The following is a 22,059-nucleotide window of genomic DNA, read 5'->3' on the forward strand; positions in this document are numbered from 1 at the left end:
GGTGCGAATGGACTGGAGCCTCCTGCCTGAGGGGAGCAGGTCAAACAGACTGTGTCCAGGGTGAGAAGGGTCAGCTGAGATCCGAGCTGCACGCCGCAATGTCCTGGAGGTGTACAGGTCCTGCAAAGATGGGAGTCTGCAGCCAATCATCTTCTCAGCAGAGCGCACAACACGCTGCAGTCTCTGTTTGTCCCTGATAGTGGCTCCAGCGTACCACATGGTGATGGAGGAGGTGAGGATGGACTCGATGATTGCAGTGTAGAACTGCATCATCGTCCGTGTTGGCAGGTTGAATTTCTTCAGCTGCCTCAGGAAGTACATCCTCTGCTGGGCTTTCTTGATGACGGAGGTGATGGTGGGCTCCCACTTCAGGTCCTGGGTGATGGTGGTACCCAGGAAGCGGAATGAGTCCACAGAGGTGATGGGGGTGTCAGTCAGGATGATGGGGGGGGAGTGGGGCTGTGTGCTTCCTGAAGTCCACAATAATCTCCACTGTCTTCTGGGCATTCAGCACCAGGTTGTTGTGGCTGCACCAGGACACCAGACGTTCAACCTCCCTCCTGTAGGCAGACTCGTCCCCGTCCGAGATGAGTCCAATAACGGTGGTGTCATCTGCAAACTTGATTAGCTTGACAGACTGGTGGGTGGAGGTGCAGCAGTTGGTGTACAGGGAGAAGAGCAGAGGAGAAAGAACACAGCCCTGAGGGGAGCCGGTGCTGATGGTCCGGGAGTCCGAGACATTCTTTCCCAGCCTCACGTGCTGCTTCCTGTCCGTCAGGAAGTCAGTGATCCACCGGCAGATGGGATCAGGCACATTCATCTGGGAAAGCTTGTCTCGGAGATGGTCTGGAAGGATGGTGTTGAAGGCAGAGCTGAAGTCCACAAACAGGATCCTGGCGTAGGTTCCTGGGGAGTCCAGATGCTGCAGGATGAAGTGTAGGGCCATGTTGATGGCGTCGTCTACAGACCTGTTGGCTCTATATGCAAACTGCAGGGGGTCCAGGAGGGGGGCCGTGAGGGTCCTGAGATGGGAGAGAACTAGGCGCTCAAAAGACTTCATGACCACAGATGTCAGAGCCACGGGTCTGTAGTCATTTAGTCCAGTGATCCTAGGTTTCTTGGGGACAGGGATTATGGTGGAGGACTTGAAGCAGGCAGGCACATGACATGCCTGCAGTGAGGAGTTGAAAATGCCAGAAAACACTGGGGCCAGCTCGTTTGCACAGTGTCTGAGGGTGGCAGGAGACACGCCGTCTGGGCCGGGAGCTTTCCGAGCATTCAGGTTCTTAAACTGCTTCCTCACATCTGCTTCATGAATATGAAGAGTTGTGGTGGGAGGAGGTCGTGTGAAATCCTCTTTTGTGTGGGGTGAGGAGGGGGGTGTTGTAGGTGAACGGTTTGAAGGTGGTGATGGCTCTATGGAGGGGGGAGAGGTGGGGGAATTAGTGTCCAAAGTGTCTCTATTGTTGGGGCCGTTGGAGGTGTGAAGGCTGCCTGATGGCTCGTCAAAACGGCAGTAGAAGTCGTTAAGGGTGTTGGCTAAGAGCAAGTCATCAGTGGAGTGGGGGGTTTTAGGCTTGTAGTTTGTGATATTCCTAAAACCTTTCCACACAGAGGCCGAGTCATTCTCTGAGATCTGCTGCTGCATCTTCTCAGAGTGCTGATGTTTAGCAATGTCCACTTCTTTAGTGAACCTGTACTTGGCCTCTCTGTAGCAGTCCCTGTCTCCGCTTCTGAACGCCTTTCTCTTTTCCAGCCACAGCTTTTTGAGTTTAGGAGTAAACCAGGGTTTGTCATTGTTATAACTCACCCTGGTGCGTGATGGCACAATGCTGTCCTCACAGAAGTGGATATAGGAGGTGACAGTGTCCGTAAACTCGTCCAAGCTGTTAGAAGCAGCCTTCAATGTGTCCCAGTCTGTGGTCTCCAAACACGTGCGAAGCTCCTCCACAGCCTCGTTGCTCCACAGTTTTTTAGTCCTCACGACAGGTTTGGAGAGCTTCAGCCTCTGTCTGTACGCGGGGATTAGGTGGATCATGACGTGGTCAGAAAGTCCGAGTGAAGCGCGGGGCACCGCGCGATAGGCCCCGCTGATCGTGCTGTAACAGTGGTCTAATGTCCTCTCCTCTCTGGTCGGGCATTTAATATACTGCTTATATATTAAACATGCACTATGCATGTATATAGTGTTGTACTTATGTTGCTTTTCCTCTGTGTATATTGATTTCTGTACTTTTGCACTTTTGTGGTCTTGCTAATATCGCTGTGCAAGCAACTGTACAATGACAAAAAAAGTTCTACGTTTTTCTATCAAAGCTACAGTGTGCACATTGAATGGGTATCTGTGTTTAGCCATGTGCTGTCAGAAGTGATTAGAAAGAGTAAACACTCGTTGTGGACTTAGATTCAGGAACCCTGTTGAGCATTGACCTTTGCTATCTCTGTGACACCCAGGCCCTTCACCTCTGGTGATGAGGTTGTTGTTTGCTCATTCTCGTGTCTTTCACGGACACTTTCTCTGTAAAATTGCTGGCTACGCTTGTCCGCAAATCAAAGCGTTGGCACACGAAGACAGAAGAGCGTGTGTCTATTTCACGGGTCAGTTTAAGCAGCTACTGGAGCAAAATGTAGTAAAAAAGAAAAAAACGTAAACAAAATCCAAACAGTTCAAAAAAGAGGAAAAGAAAGAATTTCAACACAATAAAAACAGAAGAACTTTTGGTTTTCGCCCGTTTTCTACTCTCATCTGTAATGTGAGTGTTTGAGCTAATGTTGAGCCACCTAAGATAATAAAGTCTGAGTCACTTTTCCAGGGAAAGAAAACAGTATTTGCTTGTAAAAGAGGGGGGGAAAAGTATGAAAAGCAAAGGCAGCCACAGTTTCACTAAAGACCACTGTGTGGCTTATCCATTCAAGGGAAAGGCATTAAATAGTGATGGTGTTGACTGGATGGTGACATCAGGCTCTACAAACAAAGCCAGCCAGCAGGAAATTAGATGCAACCAATTGACAGTTTTATTTGAAATTTATCAGCTAAATTTAAGGTTGAACCCAAATGAACTTTAACCTAAATTTCTGGCTTCTAGATGCGAAATTGCTCAAATCAGTGATTTTTCGCCTATTTTGTGAATCACTGGCTGTAACAAGATTGCAGGTGTGAAGAGAAATCTGTTCAAACCTGTAAAACTGTGTCAGGGTTGAAGGCTGTAGAGTGTTGACGTTTTCGATCAATTACCCAAATGCAGGCTAGTCAGGGCAAATCAGTTCTAAAGAGTCAGTCTGTAGCAAACAAGGTGAGCCTTGAGAGCCAAGAGAGTTGCACAGGCTTGGTTAAAATGACTCAGTGTTAACTCATTCACTGCCAGCCATTGGCAGTGAATGAGTTAAACCCATTAACTCATTCACTGCCATTGACGGCTATAGACGTCAATGGCAGTGAATGAGTTAATATGAGGTCAGAAAATGATGTGTTATATCATCCTTTTTTTGTACAGTGAAAGATGTGTACTTGTGTAAATCATCTGATGTGAGATGTGTCCCTGTTTTTGTGCCCCTCAGCCATCTCTGTTAATCATTCCTGTGACGGGTCTGTACATGAAACTCAAGGATAAAGGGGTTTAGTCTTGGTGTAAACAAAAAGAAAGGATCCAACCTCGCGAAAAGACAAGGTTTACCTGAACCAAAAAACAAACAAACCAGATATCCAGTGAGGCGTCCTATCATTGTAGTTGTATTTGGTGCTGTTCAGATGCTGTAAACCCACCTGGGTGGTCTCAAATATTTAACAGCCTTTTGAGTGCTGCTCAAAAGTATTGCAAAAAAAGTGAAAGCAGAAAGATGTGTGTGCTTTGTAGGCGCCTCAGTCCAAAGAAATCCCAAAGAAATCCACCACCGACACCACATACACATGCAGCCCTGATGTTGTCAAACTGCCCCTCCTCCTCCGTCCTAAACTCCACTGCCTTGGTACTGTTTTGTAGTAAATTATAAAAGATGTTCCCACTTAGCTCAAATCCTCATCTGTGAAGAGTTGACAGTAACAGTGAAGTGAGTATAGCTAACCCTCTATCAGATTCCACCTTATATATGTGAGTGTGTCATAATGAACAGGAGAGGAGAACGGCTGCTTTTGCGTTCAACGACGCAGGACAAGTTTAAAGTGAGCAGCATTTACAAAAGGGGTCACAAACTACCACTATCCAAATCAGAATATGTTAACCAGATTGCCACCTGATTCTAACGAGTGGCACAAACAGGAATCACATATCAGCTCAGTGTTATCTAAACGGTGAGCAAATCAATACTGCACCAATTCAAAGGAAGCAAGAGTCTCTTAATGAGGGACTACTTTAAAGTCATCCTTTGTGCGTAAGTTCCCCGTCAGATGCAGACAGCTCACCCTTGTCGGTAATTCAAAGGAGGCGGGGTCCAGTTGCACTGACTGAGTGTTGCAGGGTATCTGAGAAGCAGATATGCCCTTTTAAAAAGTTTGAGGAGACTCTCAGGAGAAGCCACTTCGGACTTTTACGCATCGAGCGTCCATGGATGGAAAGGGGACCGAGAAGGCACCGACAGGAGCCAACATGAGCAATAGATCCTTCCCTATCTCTGACCCGATATGTCAAACGGAGGACGCTCCTTTCGCCATGGATGTCATCCGCAGTGAGTAAAGCGGGTTCCGCACGGCAGATTTGCCCGTTTTCACGGTTCCCCCCCAAGAGCTCCCTATGAGCAGCAAGAGTAGATCCACGGGAATTTTAATTGGTGGGAGGGTTTTTGTGCACCACTGGGTCGCAGTGCCCTGGCAACGGTGGCGGAGCAGAGAAACTAAACTGCTGGTTGTACTTCATTAGGACTTAATGGGATTCCTGGAAGTCTTTGAACCACACTGGGGAACGAAAGACTGAAGTTGTGCTATGTTGCTGCCCCTTTGCAGCACGATGGTCACTACTTTGAAGTGAGGATTTTTCAGACATATGAAATAAAACAAAATATAATATAATATAATATAATATAATATAATATAATATAATATAATATAATATAATATAATATAATATAATATAATATATAGATTTGGCGAGAATTACATATTAATACTGTGTTGGAATACACAGACGATAACATATACGTGTTTTATGGTATCTTGCTCGTGCCCCCCTCCCAGCAAACTATTTAAGCTCAGTTTGACGCTGTCTCAGAGCCAGGCGTGTGCCAACATCTGCTCGGTTTTTTCCCTACCACTGAAGTGTACAGCAAGTGATCTTTTAGTACAGTTACAGACTCCCCCTCATTCGCTTTACATTACTGTAACCCATCTGCGAACAATTAGACAAACCGCACAGCAAAGGTAAACTGTATTCCCCCTAAAACTTTCTACAGATGTGGAGTTAATATTGTTATTGTAATAACAATATCCCAATAATAAGAGCGTGAAAGTGTGAGCCATGTTTACACTTTCAGTTTTATTCTGTGGATGGCTTCCATTTGGCCCGAGGGCGTTTTTTTTTTCTTTTCTTTTCTTTTTCTTGATTTTTAAAAAAAAAATTTCTTTTTTGAAAAACGTGTTTATTATTTTAATGTGTTTAATGTCTGTTTTGGATCATGCGCACTGCTACACATGATCAGCAACGAGACACACTAAAATAAACAATATTTTGCCCAAATTTCTGACTTTAACTAAATATTTACGTGTAAATCTTCTTTGTGGTTTGCTTACATAAGAACAGTGTTAACTATTACATTTAATGGGATCTAGTTACATTTAAATTTACCTGATATATATTCAGTTTATACTAAGCGCATTTTCCTTAATTATTTTTATGAATTAACCTTCGATTCTACGCTAAATTATTGCTGCATCCTTTTTGTTGAAACTTCAAATTTTTATTTTTTGTAGCGCTGAGATAAATGTCCTTCAGACTGCATGTCTCAGTCAGCAAATGTGCTACAAAGATGTGTAATATTACGTTAGAAAATGAAAACAGATGATTGGCCAGCGGGTAATGTTGTTGTTGTTGTTGTTGTTGTTGTTGTTGTTGTTGTTGTTGTTGTTGTTGTTGTTGTTGTTGTTGTTGTTTAAATTAATTCTCAAAAATCAGCCCCAAAAATCAAGGATTGATTATCCACTGCAGGAGAGCGTAAAACCGTGTGGCCTCGTCACCACTTTGCTGAATTACCCAGACGGTGCCACATGCATATCTGGCTCATTGTATGGTAGCTTGAGTGGTCAAAGAGAACACTTAAAATACCGCTAGAATTTGTGATTTATAGGCTCCAGATTTCAGTCACTGTCTGCCTCATCGCAAACAAATAAACGAACGAATGTCTCTTGTCTATCCTGTGCGCTCAAAACCATGAACAGAGAAGAAATGACACATATTACGAGAATCGTCTTAATTATATCAGCATGCCGGAACTTTTACTCAGCCCTTCCTCCCATTCTTGTTCAGACACAAACCGGATTGCAGATTTCTTATCACACACTGTTCTTTCTGTGAAAAAACAGTTTGAACAATTCAGCCGTAATTACACTTTCTAGCTGCTGGTTTCCAGCTGCTGTGGATGTTTCTGCAACTTACACTTTGCCCCGCATTGCTACTTTCCACTGTGCATAATCCTGCCCACATGCATGGCACCTTGTTTCAGAATCATTAACCAACTTACAAGAAGCTTACCTACTGCTGTTTCATTTTACGTCTGTGATGGCACTTATGTTTATTGACTACAAAGTAAGTTCTGCTAGCACAAAGATGAATATCAACAGCCTAAGAGTGGGCAAAGCCACAGGAGCTTGGTTTGGTCTGGCAGTATTTGGCTTTAGTTTATTTGAATGGTTGTTGAATCATTTTAACAGAAGCCCACAAATATATTAACCTAGTAATACACTCCCCCATTAAACCCCCCATTGCCAGGATTTAACTAAGCAAACAGATAAGAGCCTTCCACTGGACAGTTACTGCAGCAATGATTCACCTCACAACAGCTGAATTCAGCACTGAGTTCTCATTTCTTCAACATCTGTGTCAGTAGGCATATCCTGTGGTCGCGGTAAAAGATGTTTATCATTTTCAGAAGAGTCAAAATGTTGGCCTGTGTCAAGCAAAGAAAACGCCCAAGATTGCTGAAACTACTAAAACTGGGTTAACTCTCTGACACACTATTAAAACTAGGAAAGATAGCGGTGACCAAACATCTAGAAATCAACTGTAGAGCTCACATTTGAGCTCACATTTATGAAAATGAGAGCATTTCAATATACAATATGAAGAAAACTCAACAAACTGGGATTAAACAGCTGTGAGCCTTAAGAAAAGTACTTATCAGTGAGGCTTGAAAAAAAAAGCCTTACTGAGCATAAAGGTTGGCATCTGGAGTGATGTGAGAAGATCATGTAGTCTGATAAAGATTAAAGTGATGGGAGCATCAGTGTCAGAGGAGAGCTGATGAAGCAATACTCAGCTGTCATGCCTGGTGTCTACCGAACAAGCCTGAGCAGTGCAGTGGGTGATGCTGTGATCTGGGGCTGCGTCAGCTGGTCGGGTCTTGGTTCATCGGTGTAATAAGGCCAAAAAACTGAGCTCAGTTGACAATATGAATATACTGAATCAAACAGGCACAGGCATATTTAGATTCAGACAAAGCCAGAGTTCACTGGGCTCAAATTGTGCAAGAGTGATTCAGGGAACATGAAATATCACGTTTCTCTTCGGCCCACTGAGAACCTTTGGGACATCCTGGAGGAGACTTTGGGCAGCAGTCACACTTGACTGATCTCTTTGACATCAGAGGGCTCTTGTGGTTTACAGGATCAAACCTAATTGGACTTTTTCCTCTAAACAGCATGCGAGCACTTAGCTTCTCATGTTGCCATATCAGGGTAACACTTTGCTGGCTCTGCACTTTGACATAACATTTTCAGCTGCAGGTAGTATTTTGAGCAAATGGTAAAAATATATCAGCAACAATACCCATGAGGAGAACCAAGTTTACATTTTATTCGCCACATGCAGTGACAGGTTGCCCTGCAGTGGAACGAACCCGTCCCCCGACCTTACGCACACAACACAGACATCACACGGGGATATAAGTGAGTGCTTATCAGTGTGTGCGTGTCCATAGTTCAGCTGACGAAGATCACATCGACCATCTCAGATTTAATGAAAGCAAATTTATTTTCCTTTTCCTTTGTTAATTTCAGGGTTTGGTGTCTTTGACTACATCCTGTATGGCATCTTGACCTTCATGGCAACAGTTTCTTTGCTGGTCTTCTTAGAGGAATGTATCTACATCTATAGGAAAGTACCTGCCAATAAGAAGAGTCTCATCATCTGGGTGAATGGAGCAGCACCGGTGAGAACAGTTTGCAGAAAAGAAACAGATGACACAAACGTATACCTGGATCTTTAATTGACGCTTGTCTCATTTTTTCAGGCGATTGGCACCATGTCATGTCTGGGGATGTGGTTCCCCAGAGCTACCCTGTTTACTGATATGTTCTCTGGCTGGTGGGTTTTTATTTCTTTTCCCCACTCGTCCCTTCTCTTTTACTCACCCTCCGTTTCCCACTGTGCTGTGTGTCTCTCTGACCAGCAGAGTCCTGCTGTGAAAGATAATAGTGAAACCTGAACCTCAGAACCTACAGAAAAACTGAAAACAGGAGTGCTGTTAAGTACTGTGTGACGTGTCATTTACTTTTCTACTACTCTTCCTGAGCCCTCCTCCAAAAACCTCTTTCTCTTATTCTTCCTACATTCCTAGATTTCATTCCCATGTTCCTTGTTTCCATTTACCTGCCTCTCTTTCACCGTAGTTACTTTGCCATCGTGGTGTTCAAGTTCCTGATCCTGATGGTGGAAGAGTTGGGTGGCGACGAGGCGTTTCTGAAGCGTGCAGGAAAATATAAACTGAAGATCAGCACGGGGCCTTGTTGCTGTTGCTGCTGTTGCCTGCCAGAGGTGGCCATCACACGGTAAATCCACAAGTGACACCGTCACTTTTCTGCTTTCGTTTTCTGTCGTGTAAGCTGAAAGCAAATCTACTTGTTTTTTAAAACGCAAATGACTAACTTCTGGAGAGCACTCAGCAGATGCATATCTTCAGAATAGTCACTAAAGCTGATGATGATGATGATGGACGTCTTCCGATCTTGGTTTTTTGTTATTCTTGGCAAAAGAGCCTTTTTCTTTGGTAGATTTTTTTCCTCCTTGGTAGGTAGGGGCGGAGGGGGCTTTAAGGCTATAAACACCAGATTAAATAAACTAGATTAAACCTCATGGCTAAGTTTGGCTTTTAAAGGAGCATGTCAACATCCGCAAAAGTTCTCTGAAAGCAGTCAGAGAGATCTGAAAGCAATTTTGCCAGTGCAATCAAGCATGAGCTCTCGTGTTTGCTTGTAGTCCAGGCTTATTTTATTGAAGTTTTACGTATAAGGAAGAATAGCCTTGAAATGGCGCATTCACCTGCGCCGTAGTTTCTATTTATTTACTGTCCACATTTAATAGTTCCAGCGAAGGGTGGTCAGTTTCCAAATATGTTTCCACCGATGCTTTGATATTGGGCAATTGCTCGAGAACAGGCAGATGGCAACAACCTGGAATGCTAATGAAGCACAGACCATGGCGGGTGGCTTTGAAGTAGTTTGCACCCCCGTTCAAACATTACACAAACACAGAGCCTCTTTGCATTGAATTGAATTCACACTAGAGCTTCAGTCTGGTTCTCAGAATCCAGGTTACACTACTGGTCATTCAACTTGTTCGGGGTGGGGCAGCATTTACAGAACAGACATATCACCCCCCTGTTTTGCAGAAAAAAGCCAAGTGGCACCATGTGTTGCAATGGACTTTCTGATTTGGCCATTTTAATCAGATACAGGAGTCGCACACTGGTTTGTCTGTCTGTCTGCAGAATGCATTATCTGAACAGAGCTGACCTGGCGTCCCAGTTCATTTTCATCCCTTAGAGAAGTGCCGATCTATGAACGCATTACTATTGAAGCCTAAAGATGATGACCAGACAGAACAGCCGCTGCAATTAAAGTTCACAGTTAATGGCGATAGAAATGTTCGCTCCCAGTTCTGCTAATATGAACTTGATTGTAGTTTCAGTGTATAGAAAGGATAGATTCCAGGCCAAAGATCAAAAAGACCAAGGGGTCTAAACAAATAAGAAAAAGGGTGAACATGCCACATATTTGGCCACACAAGCATTATCTTCTTCCCACGTAGTTTCTTGGAATGAGGCCACACTGTTGCCAGGCAGTGACAGGCAAATGTGCAAAGTTAACAAAAAATCCTTTTAAAGCCTTCATTCTGCATTGCAAGATGATGACAATCAAGCCAGGGCATGCTCAGCTACTTATACTGTGCCCCGTTTTTATGTTTAAAAAACCACCACTAATGCACCTCAGAAGCACAATGTTGTTTTGGTTGCGTAACCGCAGTCAAATCTTGACATGCCAGCAGCACACAGAGATGTGTCCAGATCCACTCTTTATTGCTCCAGACATCCTGAAGTAATGTTCGAGGGCAGGTACAGTGGAACTGCACAATGAACTTTTTGTGTTTTTTACTGTAAATCAGAGGTTAGATTATTCCGGGTCATCAGCAGATAATGAAATGGTTTCCTCTGTTTCGTCTCCAGACGCTCTCTCTTCCTGCTCAAACTTGGCTCCATCCAGTTTGCCGTCCTGAAGACTGCCTTCACCATCTTTTCCATTGTTCTCTACACCAACGACAACTACCATGTGAAGGATGTGAGTTGAAAGCACAGAAATGTAAACAACTATCTCTCCAAATACAAACCCAATTCTGAAACAGTTGGGGTGCTGTGTAAAGATTTTAAAATCTCACAAACAAATTTAATATTCATAATAGAATATTTTTAAAAGACATCAAATTTCTTAACCGTACCATTTTAGAAAAAAAAAATCATCTCATTTTGAATGTGGTGGCAGCAACACGTCTCCAACAATTTGGGACAGAGGCAACAAAAGGCTGGAAAATTCAAGTGGTTTTTTTTTTTGGGGGGGGGGAATATAGACGCCACATTCTCTGGACTAAAGAGGAGAGGAACCATCCAGCTTGTTATCAGTGTTCAGTTCAAATTCCTTCATCCCTGATAGGATGGGGTTACATTAGTTCCTGTAGAATTGGCAACTTGCACATCTGGTAAGGCGCCAGCAGTGCTGAAAAACATATAAAGGTTTTAAAGACACATATACTCTCATCCAGATGTATTTTTCAGGGAAGGCTTTGAATATTTCAGCAAGATACTGCATACTGCAGCTATTACAACAGATGGCTTTATAATAAAAAAGTCCAGGTGTTGAACTGGCCTGTCTGCAGGCCCAAACCTTTCACTAACGGAAAACATCTGGCACATCATGAAATAGAAAATACAGGAAAGAAGGACTGTTGGGCAACTAGAATCCTATATGGTGTAGAGCAGGGCTGCGTTAACGGTTCATTAAAATTTGGCTTCTGAAACAGAAATAGAAGCAATCAAATTATTACCCCATCAGGGACATAATTCAAAGACACCATTAAAAAAATTATGCATCAGATTTCCCACAAATTTTAAAGCAACAACTTAATATGGTACTCAGTTGTCTGAATGGCCCCCACGAGTTTGTATACATGCCTGAACATCTAGTTTAGATTTTTGGATTTTTGTTTTAATTGGGGCATGCTCCTAATGAGATGAAAGATGGTGCTCTGGAGAATCTACTTCCTAAATCTGGACCAGAGTATCACTGAGCTCCTGCACAGCTTCAGCTGGGACCTGGAGGCGTCGTTTAGACCGAAACATAATGTACTATTGCTACATAAGGCCAGGCATTGTCGTACACCAGGAGGAATCCAGGACCCACTGCACCAGCTTAGGGTCTGACAGTGGGTCCAAGGATTTCACTCCGATAATGGACGTTAGGGGGCCGTTGTCTAACCTGTAGAGATCTGTGCGTCCCTCCATGGATATGCTTTTGCAGACCATCACTGACCCACTGCCAAACCGATCATGCTGAACGATGTTACAGGCACCATAACGTTCTCCATAACTTCTCCAAACTCTTTCACATCTGTCACATGTGCTCAGGGTAACCCTGCTCTCATCTGTGAAAAGCACAGGGCAACAGAGATGGACCTGCCAATTCTCTTATTCTATTGCAAACTCAATCAGGCTCAATGGCGCTGGGCAGTGAGCACAGGGCCCAAAGGACATCCTGTCCACGGGCCACCCTCATGAAGTCTGCTACTGATTTTTTGGTCATAGACAATTACGACAATGGCCTGACGGAGGTCATCTTGTAGGGCTCTGGCAGTGCTCATCTTGCTCCTCTTTGCAGAAAGGAGCACATACCAGTCCTGCTGATGGGTTAAGGACTTTCTTTGACCCTGCAAAATTACTTTAGGAGAGATGTACATGTAAATTCCAGGAGCACGCTGTTGAAACATAGCAAACCTTCTGCTACATGCTGATGTGCTCTCCTGGAGGACTTGGACTACCTGTGCAACCTATGCAGTGTCCAGGTATACCCTCATACTGACCCTAGCCAAATGCAAAATCTAGTGAAAATCTTTCAGTGGTCGCCATCTGTAAAAGCAGTCCTGTCTTGGTGGTTGTCTCATTGTTTCATCTCTTGTGCACCTGCTGTTACTGTCATTTCATGAACACCAAAGCAGCCAAAACTGCTACATAAACGATCAGATCAGTGTCCCAGTATTTTAACTGACTTAATGCTATCCTCTGATTAAAAATAGTTCATTTAATTCTTTTAAGCCGTGTGTAAACTCAAGTTACTCATGTCCATTTATACTCATGCACAGCCCTCAACACGCTCCTGGAAACATTCCTGTGAGATTTTTGCCCATATCCACATGATTCTATCACAGTTAGCATCTGCAGATTTGTTGGCTGCACGTCCATGATATCAATCTACCGTTCCACTGCATCTCAAAGATGCTCTGTTGCATTAAGATCTGGTGATTGTGGAGGGTGTTTGAGGACAGCAAACTCATTGTTGTGTCCAAAAAAGCAGTTTCAGATGATTTGAGCTTTGTGGCATGGTGTGTTATCTTGCTGAAAGCAGCCGTTACAGGATGGGTACACTGGTCATAAAGGGATGGACACAGTCAGCAACAATACTCAGATAGGCTGTGGTGTTTAAACAATACTCAATTTAGTAGAATTTAGTACAAAGAGGCCCAAAGACAGCCATGAAAACATCTCCCACACCATTACACCAGCAGCCTGAACTGGGTGAATCCAGTCTTTCATACCAAATTCTGACCCTACTGTCCAAATCTCAGAGCAGAATTGAGACTTATCAGACCAAAGAGCATATTTCCAATCTTCTATTGTCCAATTTTGGTGAGCCTGTGTGAATTACAAAAGTATCACTTTTGAATTACTGATGCCTTTCTTTCCATAAAAAGCAATTCACTACCAAACCTAGGCATCAACCAGGCATTTTAACCCAGGGAACAGACAAGATATTATTCTTAATAAACCCTAGTGTGAGAAAATCCCAGAAGATCAGCAGTTTCAGATCAGGGCGTCTGGCACCAACAACCATGCCACATTCAAAGTTATGCAAATCGTCTTTTTTCCTCACTCTGATGCTCGAACTTCAGTAGGTCATCTGGTCCATGTCTACATGCCTAGGTGCAATAGCAGTTGAGTTGCTGCGATGTAATTGGCCAATTAAACATTTGTGTTTAGGAACATCCCCATAATTATTATTAGTCCTTATACACCTCATCCCCCATCACACTGAACACTGGTGCTCCACAGGGGTGTGTACTGAGCCCTCTCCTGTACTCACTCTACACCTACGACTGCACAGCCACTAACAGCTCCAACATCATTGTGAAGTTTGCGGACGACACTACAGTGGTGGGTCTTATCACCAACGGTGATGAGACGGCTTACAGGGAGGAGGTCAGCGCCCTGACCCACTGGTGTCAAGACAACCATCTCACCCTCAACGTCGCAAAGACAAAGGAGTTGATAGTGGACTTCCGGAGGTGCAGAGAAGTACACACCCCCATCACCATCAACGGCGCTGCTGTGGAGAGAGTGAGCAGCTTCCGGTTCCTTGGCGTACACCTGGCTGAGGATCTTACGTGGTCAGTACACACAAACAAAACAGTGAAGAAGGCGCAGCAGCGCCTCTTCTTTCTCAGGAGACTGAAAAGATTCGGCATGAGCCCCCGCATCCTCAGGACCTTCTATCGCTGTGCCATTGAGAGCATCCTCACTGGATGCATCACCACCTGGTATGGCAACAGCACCGCCTACAACTGCAAAGCTCTCCAGCGAGTAGTGCGGTGCTCTGAACGGATAATTGGAGGTGAGCTTCCCTCCCTCCAAGACATCTACAGGAAGCGGTGCCTGAGGAAAGCGGGGAGGATCATCAAGGACTCCAGTCACCCCAGCCATAAACTGTTCAGACTGCTTCCATCAGGAAGGAGGTTCTGCAGCATCCGGTCCCGTACCAGCAGACTGAGAGACAGCTTCTTCCATCAGGCCATCAGACTGCTGAACACGTCATAGACACCTCAGCTTCACTACTGGAACTTCAACATTATGCACTCCACACTGTATATAAATGCCACTTGTTTTGCACATATTCAACTCTGTATATTTTATATATTTTATTATTATTATTATTATTATTATTATTATTTTATTTTATTTTTTTACTATTTAATTTGTAAAAATGTGTATACACACACACACACACACACACACGTAGGAAAATATTTAGTATACACATCCAGAAATGCATACACTATTATATATTGTACATATATTTATTAGTTTCAGGTTGGCCATTCTTGTATTTTGCTCGTTTGTGTTGTTGTGTTTGCACATCTCTGTTGCTTGTGGGGCTCGCACACAAGAATTTCACTCGCATGTGCTGTGCCAGTGTGCCTGCACATGTGATGTGACAATAAAAAGTGATTTGATTTGATTTGATTTACAATATAATATGTATATTATAGCTCATTATGGCTGTAGCTCAGGTGGCAGAGCAGGTCAGCCACTAATCAGAAGATCGGTGGTTCGATCCCAGGCTGCCTCCTCGCTGCATGCCAAATATCCTTGGGCAAGATACTAACCCCATGTTTGCCTACTGGTGGTGGTCAGAGGGCCCGGTGGCCTCGCCTCTGTCAGTGCGCCCCAGGGCAGCTGTGGCTACAACGTAGCTTGCCATCACCAGTGTGTGAATGTTTGTGTGAATGGGTGAATGACTGAATGTAGTGTAAAGCGCTTTGGGGTCCTTAGGGACTGAGTAAAGTGCTATACAAATGCAGACCATTTACCATAATATCCTGTACAGACATGTGAAAAATATACAATAACAAATGAAGTAAGAGCGACATTAAAAACAATCACACTAACTAAAAGAATTATTCTCTCGTTCCGTTAAGATGGATTTAAACTCTCCCAACGTAACCAGTTGAACTGGTATTCCTAATAAAGTGCCCAGTGACAGTAAAATGTAATTGAAACTACCCTGAAATCCTGATAAAGCCGTTTTCATTTCTGTATTTTTGTTGTTAGTTTCTATTAAACCCTAATTCTTTTGTCCCCATGATAGAACAGAGAAAACCGATTCATAGTGTGTTAAAACATTTATATTTCTTTTTATTCAATCATCTTCCAGAAGAGAGAGACCCCTGCGCAGCCCAAACGCCAGTTGCAGGATCTCTCACATTAGAATCATAAACTGTGTCTCATATAGGTATTATTATGGTACTTTACACTTCACAGTTTCAATACAACCATTGCTTATATGGCAAAGTTCCTCTTTTCTGTCTGGTTTCCTGTATTTATTAATATACTGTACAGCTCTACACTTCCTGTTTTCAGTCTGGCTGAGCACTTAGTTTATGAGTCAAAAGTGGTCTTGCTCTACAAACTTTCATTATTAAAGTACATAAAACAATATAATAAGAAAATAAGGATACTAAGGATATATTAATTACATGACATTTCTCATGTCAGCTGACAAAGCTCTGCTTATAGTACTGTTAAACCAATATTATAACTCCAATTTTGTATGAAAAAGATAAATCACCATATTCATATGTTAAAGACAATGGCCAAGCTCTGTTTTGACCATTTTTATATAAAATGTGTGTGTGTGTGTGTGTGTGTGTGTGTGTGTGTTGTTGTTGCAGGTAAGTGCTACAGGAGATGCAATATGGATCAACTGTTTTGTAGGCGTCTTGACAATCACAGGTTTGTGGCCTGTTGGCATCACGTTTATACACCTGAAGAACACCCTGCGAACAATAAAGATCGTCCCGAAATACGCCATGTATCAGGTAAGACACTGATCAAGCACATGTGCACACTTTTTGGATAAAGACTAATAACAGATTTGAAAGACTGTTTTACCAGGATAACACAAGCTGCAACTACAATTAGTCCTTATATGTTTTCATTTGTGTCGTTAGCTGCTCCTGATTCTTACCCAGCTGCAGACAGCTATTATCAACATCTTGGGCATGAATGGCATCATCGCCTGCTCTCCACCTTTCCCCTCATCTATCAGAGGATACAGTGAGTTTACATCCATCTATCCAGTCAGACCAATCATCCACATATTTACAGTTCCATATATATTTAGACACTGACACAAGTTTTATTTTTGTATGTGTTTACTGAAACACATTTCGATCATAGTTAAATAATATACTTGGACATAATGTGTAAACTCCTTTCATTTGCGGGTATCCACATTCAAACTGGAGGTAGGGTTTAGGTATTCCAGCTCCTTAGCATATGCCATCTTCTTTTTAAAGCGACCAAATGTAATTGGACTATTAATTCAAAGGCTATTTATTGGGGCAGGTGTGGGCAATTCTTGAATATGTCATTATCAGTTAAGCAGATAAAAGAACTTGAGTTGATTTAAGGTGTGGTTCTTGCATTTGAAAGATTTTGCTGTGAACAGACAAAATGTGGTCAAAGGAGCTCTCCATGCAGGTGAAATAAGCCATCCTTAAGCTGCAAAAACAGAAGAAAAAAAACATCTGAGAAATTGCTGCAATATTTGGAGTTGCAAAATGTACATACAGTTTGGTGCATCCTGAGAAAGAAAGAACGCACTGGTGAACTCAACAATGTAAAAAGACCTGGACGTCCAAAGAAGACAACAGTGGTGGATGATCAGAGTCATTTCCATGGTGAAGAGAAATCTCTTCACAACAGCCAACCAAGTGAACAACACTCTCCAGGATGTAGGCGCATCGATATCCAAGTGTACTATAAAGAGAAGACTGCATGAAAGTAAATACAGAGGGTTCACTGCGAGCTGCAAGCCACTCATAAGCCTCAAGAATAGAAAGGCTAGATTTGGGTTTTGCTAAAAAATAAAATAAAATAAAAAAAACATCTCAAAAAGCCAGCACAGTTCTGGAAAAACATTCTTTAGACAGATGAAACCACAATCAACCTCTACCAGAATGATGGCAAGAAAAAAGCAAGGAGAAGCGTAAAACGCCTCATGTCTCTGAATCCAAAGCAAACAATATCTATAACACACGGCGGAGGCAAGTGTGATGGCTTGGTCGTGCATGGCTGCCAGTGGCACTGAGACACTAGTGTTTATTGATGACGTGACACAGGACAGAAGCAGCATAAGTTCTGAAGTGTTCAGAGGCATACTGTCTGCTCAAATCCAGCTCAATGCAGTAAAATTGATTGGGCGGCATTTCAAAATACAGATGGAGAATAACCCAAAACTCGCCAAAGGAACTCAGGAGTTTTATTAAAGCAAATAAGTAGAGTATTCTTGAATGGCCAAGTCAGTCAGCTGATCTTAACTCGGTTGAGCATCCATTTCACTTGTCGAAGACTAAACTTTGGACAGAAAGGCTCACAAACACACAGCAACTGAAAGCCACTGCAGTAAAGGCCTAGTAGAGCATAAAAAGGAGGAAACCCAGCATCTGGTGATGTCCATGAGCTCAAGACTTCAGGCTGTCATTGTCAGCAAAACCATTAAAAATAAACATTTTATTTTCACTTATTTAATTTGTACAATTACTTTAGAGCCCCTGGTATGAAGGTATTGTGTTAAAAAATACTCTAGTTCCTCACATTTTTAGGCAATCTTTTTGTTCCCCCACTGAATTAAAGCTGAAATTCTGCACCTCAACTGCATCTGAGTTGTTTCATCTAAAGTCACTGTGGGTAATTTACAGAACCAAAATAAGAGAAAAAAAGCAGTCCCAATCCAACTGTATCATATTTAGCATGCATCAGTATCCTTATTTTTTACCAGTAACCCTGTGACAGCTGAGCTTCGTTGTGCCCTTATTCTGCTTTCGCAGTGATGAGCCAGCAGCTGCTGATCATGGAGATGTTCATCATGACGATGGTGACACGGCTGCTCTATAGACGACAGTACGATCCTTTACCTGAAGAGCAGGATGCCAATGAAAACACCAGGATGACTGACTTAACACAGTCTCCATGAGAACTAAATTGTGTTAATGTGTGTGTGTGTGTGTGTGTGTGTGTGTGTGTGTGTGTGTGTGTGTGTGTGTGTGTGTGTGTGTGTGTTTGATTCATATTTTCTTTCTAGTATTTGATTAAGACATTGCATATATTCAAAATAACAAATATGAATTATATGTAAATGGGTCGTGTAGCTACTCACTAAGGTTACCGGGCTGCGAGTCCGCTACAAAGTGTTGATTGACAGGATACTCAGGTCATGTACAGGCATGTGAAATTAATAAGAACATCCCGTGGAAATGGACTGACTCTCTTTGAAAACCTGCATTTTTTTTTCATACACAGTAAGTGGGACTAAAAAACAAAACAGTTGAAAGAACATTTTGCAGAGTATCTGGTTATCTGGCAACAGAGCAGCAAAATTACTGCAAATAAAAAGAGCATCTTAGAGAGGCAGAGTTTCTCAGAAGTAAAAAATTGGCAGAGGTTCACCAATCTGCAAAAAAATCAAAAATCAGAATGATGTTCCTCAATGTAAAATTGCAAAGACTTTGACTATCTCAGCATCTACGGTGCCTGATGTCATCCAACGATTCAGAGAACCTGGAGAAATCTCCGTGCACAAGTGACAAGACCAAAAATCGATATGGATGCATGCGATATTCAGGTTGTAAAACGACACTGCATTAAAAACAGGTGTCATTCTATCATGGAAATATCTGCACAGGCTCAGGAACACTTCCAGAAATCACTGTCTGTGAATACAGTTCACTGTACTGTACACAAAAACAGGTACAGGCAATAGCTTGAAGAGTTCAAATACAGCTTTACTAAAGACTCCGACATTGGACTTGTTTTGTCCTAGAGCTCTTAGTGCTACATTTGACACCACATTCTCACATTTTCGAGGTCATTTTTTGTGTAATAACACTTGTATACACCCTTTCCCCCCCCCAGAAGAACCCTTTAGTTTTCCTCCAAAACATAATCTGCATTGAGACACAGAACCACATCTGACTGCCAGAAAACATGTTCTTAATTAAGTGGTATCGGGGGGTTGTTTTAGGAGATGTTTTATTTCCCCATAATTTACCAGAGATGTTGCTGAAAGAAATATGTAGGCTAATTTGATACCATTTGAGTAATGGCTTGTAAAGTACACAAGTGAAAGAAAGCCTTTGTCTGTGGAGATTTCAATGCATGATTTCCTTACGCTTGCGAAACAGATAAAGGAAAAAAGCTGGAACAGCATCATAAATCCTCACTGATGGATGCTGGTTCTCATCTACTTGAGGTCATTGCAATGGTGCTCAGTTACAAGAAGACAACACTACAGAAAAATAAAGCAAAGCAAATGTTTTAAAAAATCACCAAAGTTCAGATGAGTGAAGTATCAAGTACTGTGCAAAAGTCTTGAGTTAGCCTCACTAACTCAAGACATGAAGCAATATTCGATCTACACATAACAAACTTAAAAAGAGGCTTTTGTTACTAGCAGACAGTTCCCAAAACATATCATTTGTTTGCATTTCTTTAGGTGATTCGATAAAAAATGTTAAACTTAAAGTGTGACAGGCATAAAACGGTATTTTCTTCCTCCACTTGTCTAGTTTTCTCTATTTTTAGGACACACTGCCCATAGATACGCCAAGTCTTCGACTATGTACAGCAAATGAACAGTATTTAAAAGTCGTGTTCTTAAGAAACAGGAAGAAAAAAATCAAAGACCTGACACGTGCATCTTCTGAGCCATCTGCTGTTGACAGAAATGGTCTCAGTGGATGTTTGGCTCTGAAAAAGCTGTACTTAAATATTTCAGATTATCAAAAATGGACTTAAAATTAGTGATGGCAGGTTTTATGACAGTAAATAAATGTAATATTTTTTTCTTGAATCGTCGTCAATAAATGTGGAAGAAGTCTGGCGAGATGGTCAACATTGAATGTCTTCAGCTATCTCTGTCATGATTTGGAGATGCGGTGTTGCGGATCTTCTCAAAACGGACGGATTACACGTGCATAAAAGGTCATATTTTGATTCATTATACCACAACCGTGAGTACCATGATTGGCAATAACTTTCTTTTTCAGCATGACAATGATCCCAAACACTCTGCCACTGGCACCAAGTTTACAATGAGCTTTAAATGCTATTTGAGAGAACTGAAGACTGCTTTAAAAGTAATGACAAGAAAGCTTGGCTAACGGAATTTAAGCTGTATTGAAGAATATAGGTGGTCATACCAAGCACTAACAGTAAAGCTTGTTACAGCTGTACTTCCAGTACATTTGCTTATATTTCAGTGTACACGTTGAACCTATTAATCACTTTAGTAACAAAATACAAAGAAATGAGGAGTGGCTTTAGACGTTTGTGCAGTACTGTATTTTAATATTCATTTATTATTAAAAAAAATTTGTCCATTACATGCTGACATTTTACAGTTTAACATCAGCGTACCTGCAATCCTCCGACTCCCTGGGTTACAAAGAGAATTGGAAATAACTAGCAGGCCAATTTTAAAGTCTTTCTAAAAAGTTGAATTAACATTAAATTTAAAAAAGGTGATTGTTTTTTGTTTTGTTTTGGGTTTTTTTGGAAAACTATAGGTGCCCAAATAGAGTATTATTAAATGCATATAATGCACATATGTATGCATGAATGTATGATATGTTGGCCTACTTTAACTATTCACATGTGGTTATTTTAAAAAGGTAATGTTCTAACAGTTCTCCGCTGTGGTGTTTGCTCTCTGGTCCAATACAGTCATTGCTCTGGCCACTGTAGATTTTTAAAATATTGCCTCGCTAGGGGGCAGTAAAAACAACAAAAACAGTAAGGGCCTTGTTTTTCGTTTCAAAAGAACCACAATCTGTTTACATCGTGTTAAAAATGGTGCCCAAGCCTGTTCTTCACCCACAATCTAACGTTCTGTACCCCCCAATTCTAACATCCACTGCCCGCTGACTGCGCATGAACAGATAAACAGGCATGTAGACGTTAATGACGTTGACTGACAAGCCTCTGACCAATAACATTGTCGAATTTGTCGCTCCTCTCTTGGAGCCAATCGCGGCTGTGAATCCACAAGCCTGCACCAAGTGCGGTTGAGTCGACGTTTTCGAAGGTACGTGCTGTCCACAAACGTCAATGGAAATCAATTGCACCGGATGTTTATAGATCAGCTCTTCAAATTAAAAGCTTTTGCCTCTACGCAGGGATACATTTAACTACACCTAAAAGTATTTCATTTATGAATTGGTTTACGGTGTTATTATTTATTTTTAATGCGAAAACACAAAAAGGAAACCTGTTGCAAGACAAAAAAATAATAATTTTACCTAAAAAAAAAAAATACTTTTTTTAATACGAACTTCATACAACCTTCAACAAGGATATGTCCAAAGACATTTGCTTTGGGTTTACATTGATAATGTCATTGTAATTTTAAACGAGTGATAAGTGACCCTTATAGACCACGTATACACCAGTAATTAAGTAAATTTCTTTTTTAAAAAGCATGGTGTTTCTGTTAAGCGACAGAATTTGTGTATAAATGCAAGTCATGGGTCGGGAGGGAGA

At 42.0% G+C, this 22,059-nt stretch overlaps 1 protein-coding gene and 1 long non-coding RNA gene across 3 annotated transcripts in view; one reads left to right on the plus strand and one right to left on the minus strand.

Annotated features, from left to right (window-relative positions):
* LOC309714249 overlaps positions 1-22,059 on the minus strand; it is a 239,549-nt gene that overhangs the window by 130,066 nt on the left and 87,424 nt on the right. The window lies entirely within an intron of this gene.
* On the plus strand, positions 4,437-19,320 carry slc51a (solute carrier family 51 member A). The gene is made up of 8 exons (XM_082546541.1): positions 4,437-4,662; positions 8,201-8,352; positions 8,434-8,507; positions 8,813-8,971; positions 10,645-10,756; positions 16,191-16,337; positions 16,470-16,575; positions 18,351-19,320. The coding sequence occupies exons 1-8, from the start codon at positions 4,542-4,544 to the stop codon at positions 18,494-18,496; spliced, it is 1,017 nt and encodes a 338-aa protein (XP_082402667.1). The 5' UTR covers positions 4,437-4,541; the 3' UTR covers positions 18,497-19,320.

This window comes from Aulonocara stuartgranti (genome assembly GCF_965226115.1).
Source record: "Aulonocara stuartgranti genome assembly, chromosome: 9".
NCBI lineage: Eukaryota > Metazoa > Chordata > Actinopteri > Cichliformes > Cichlidae > Aulonocara > Aulonocara stuartgranti.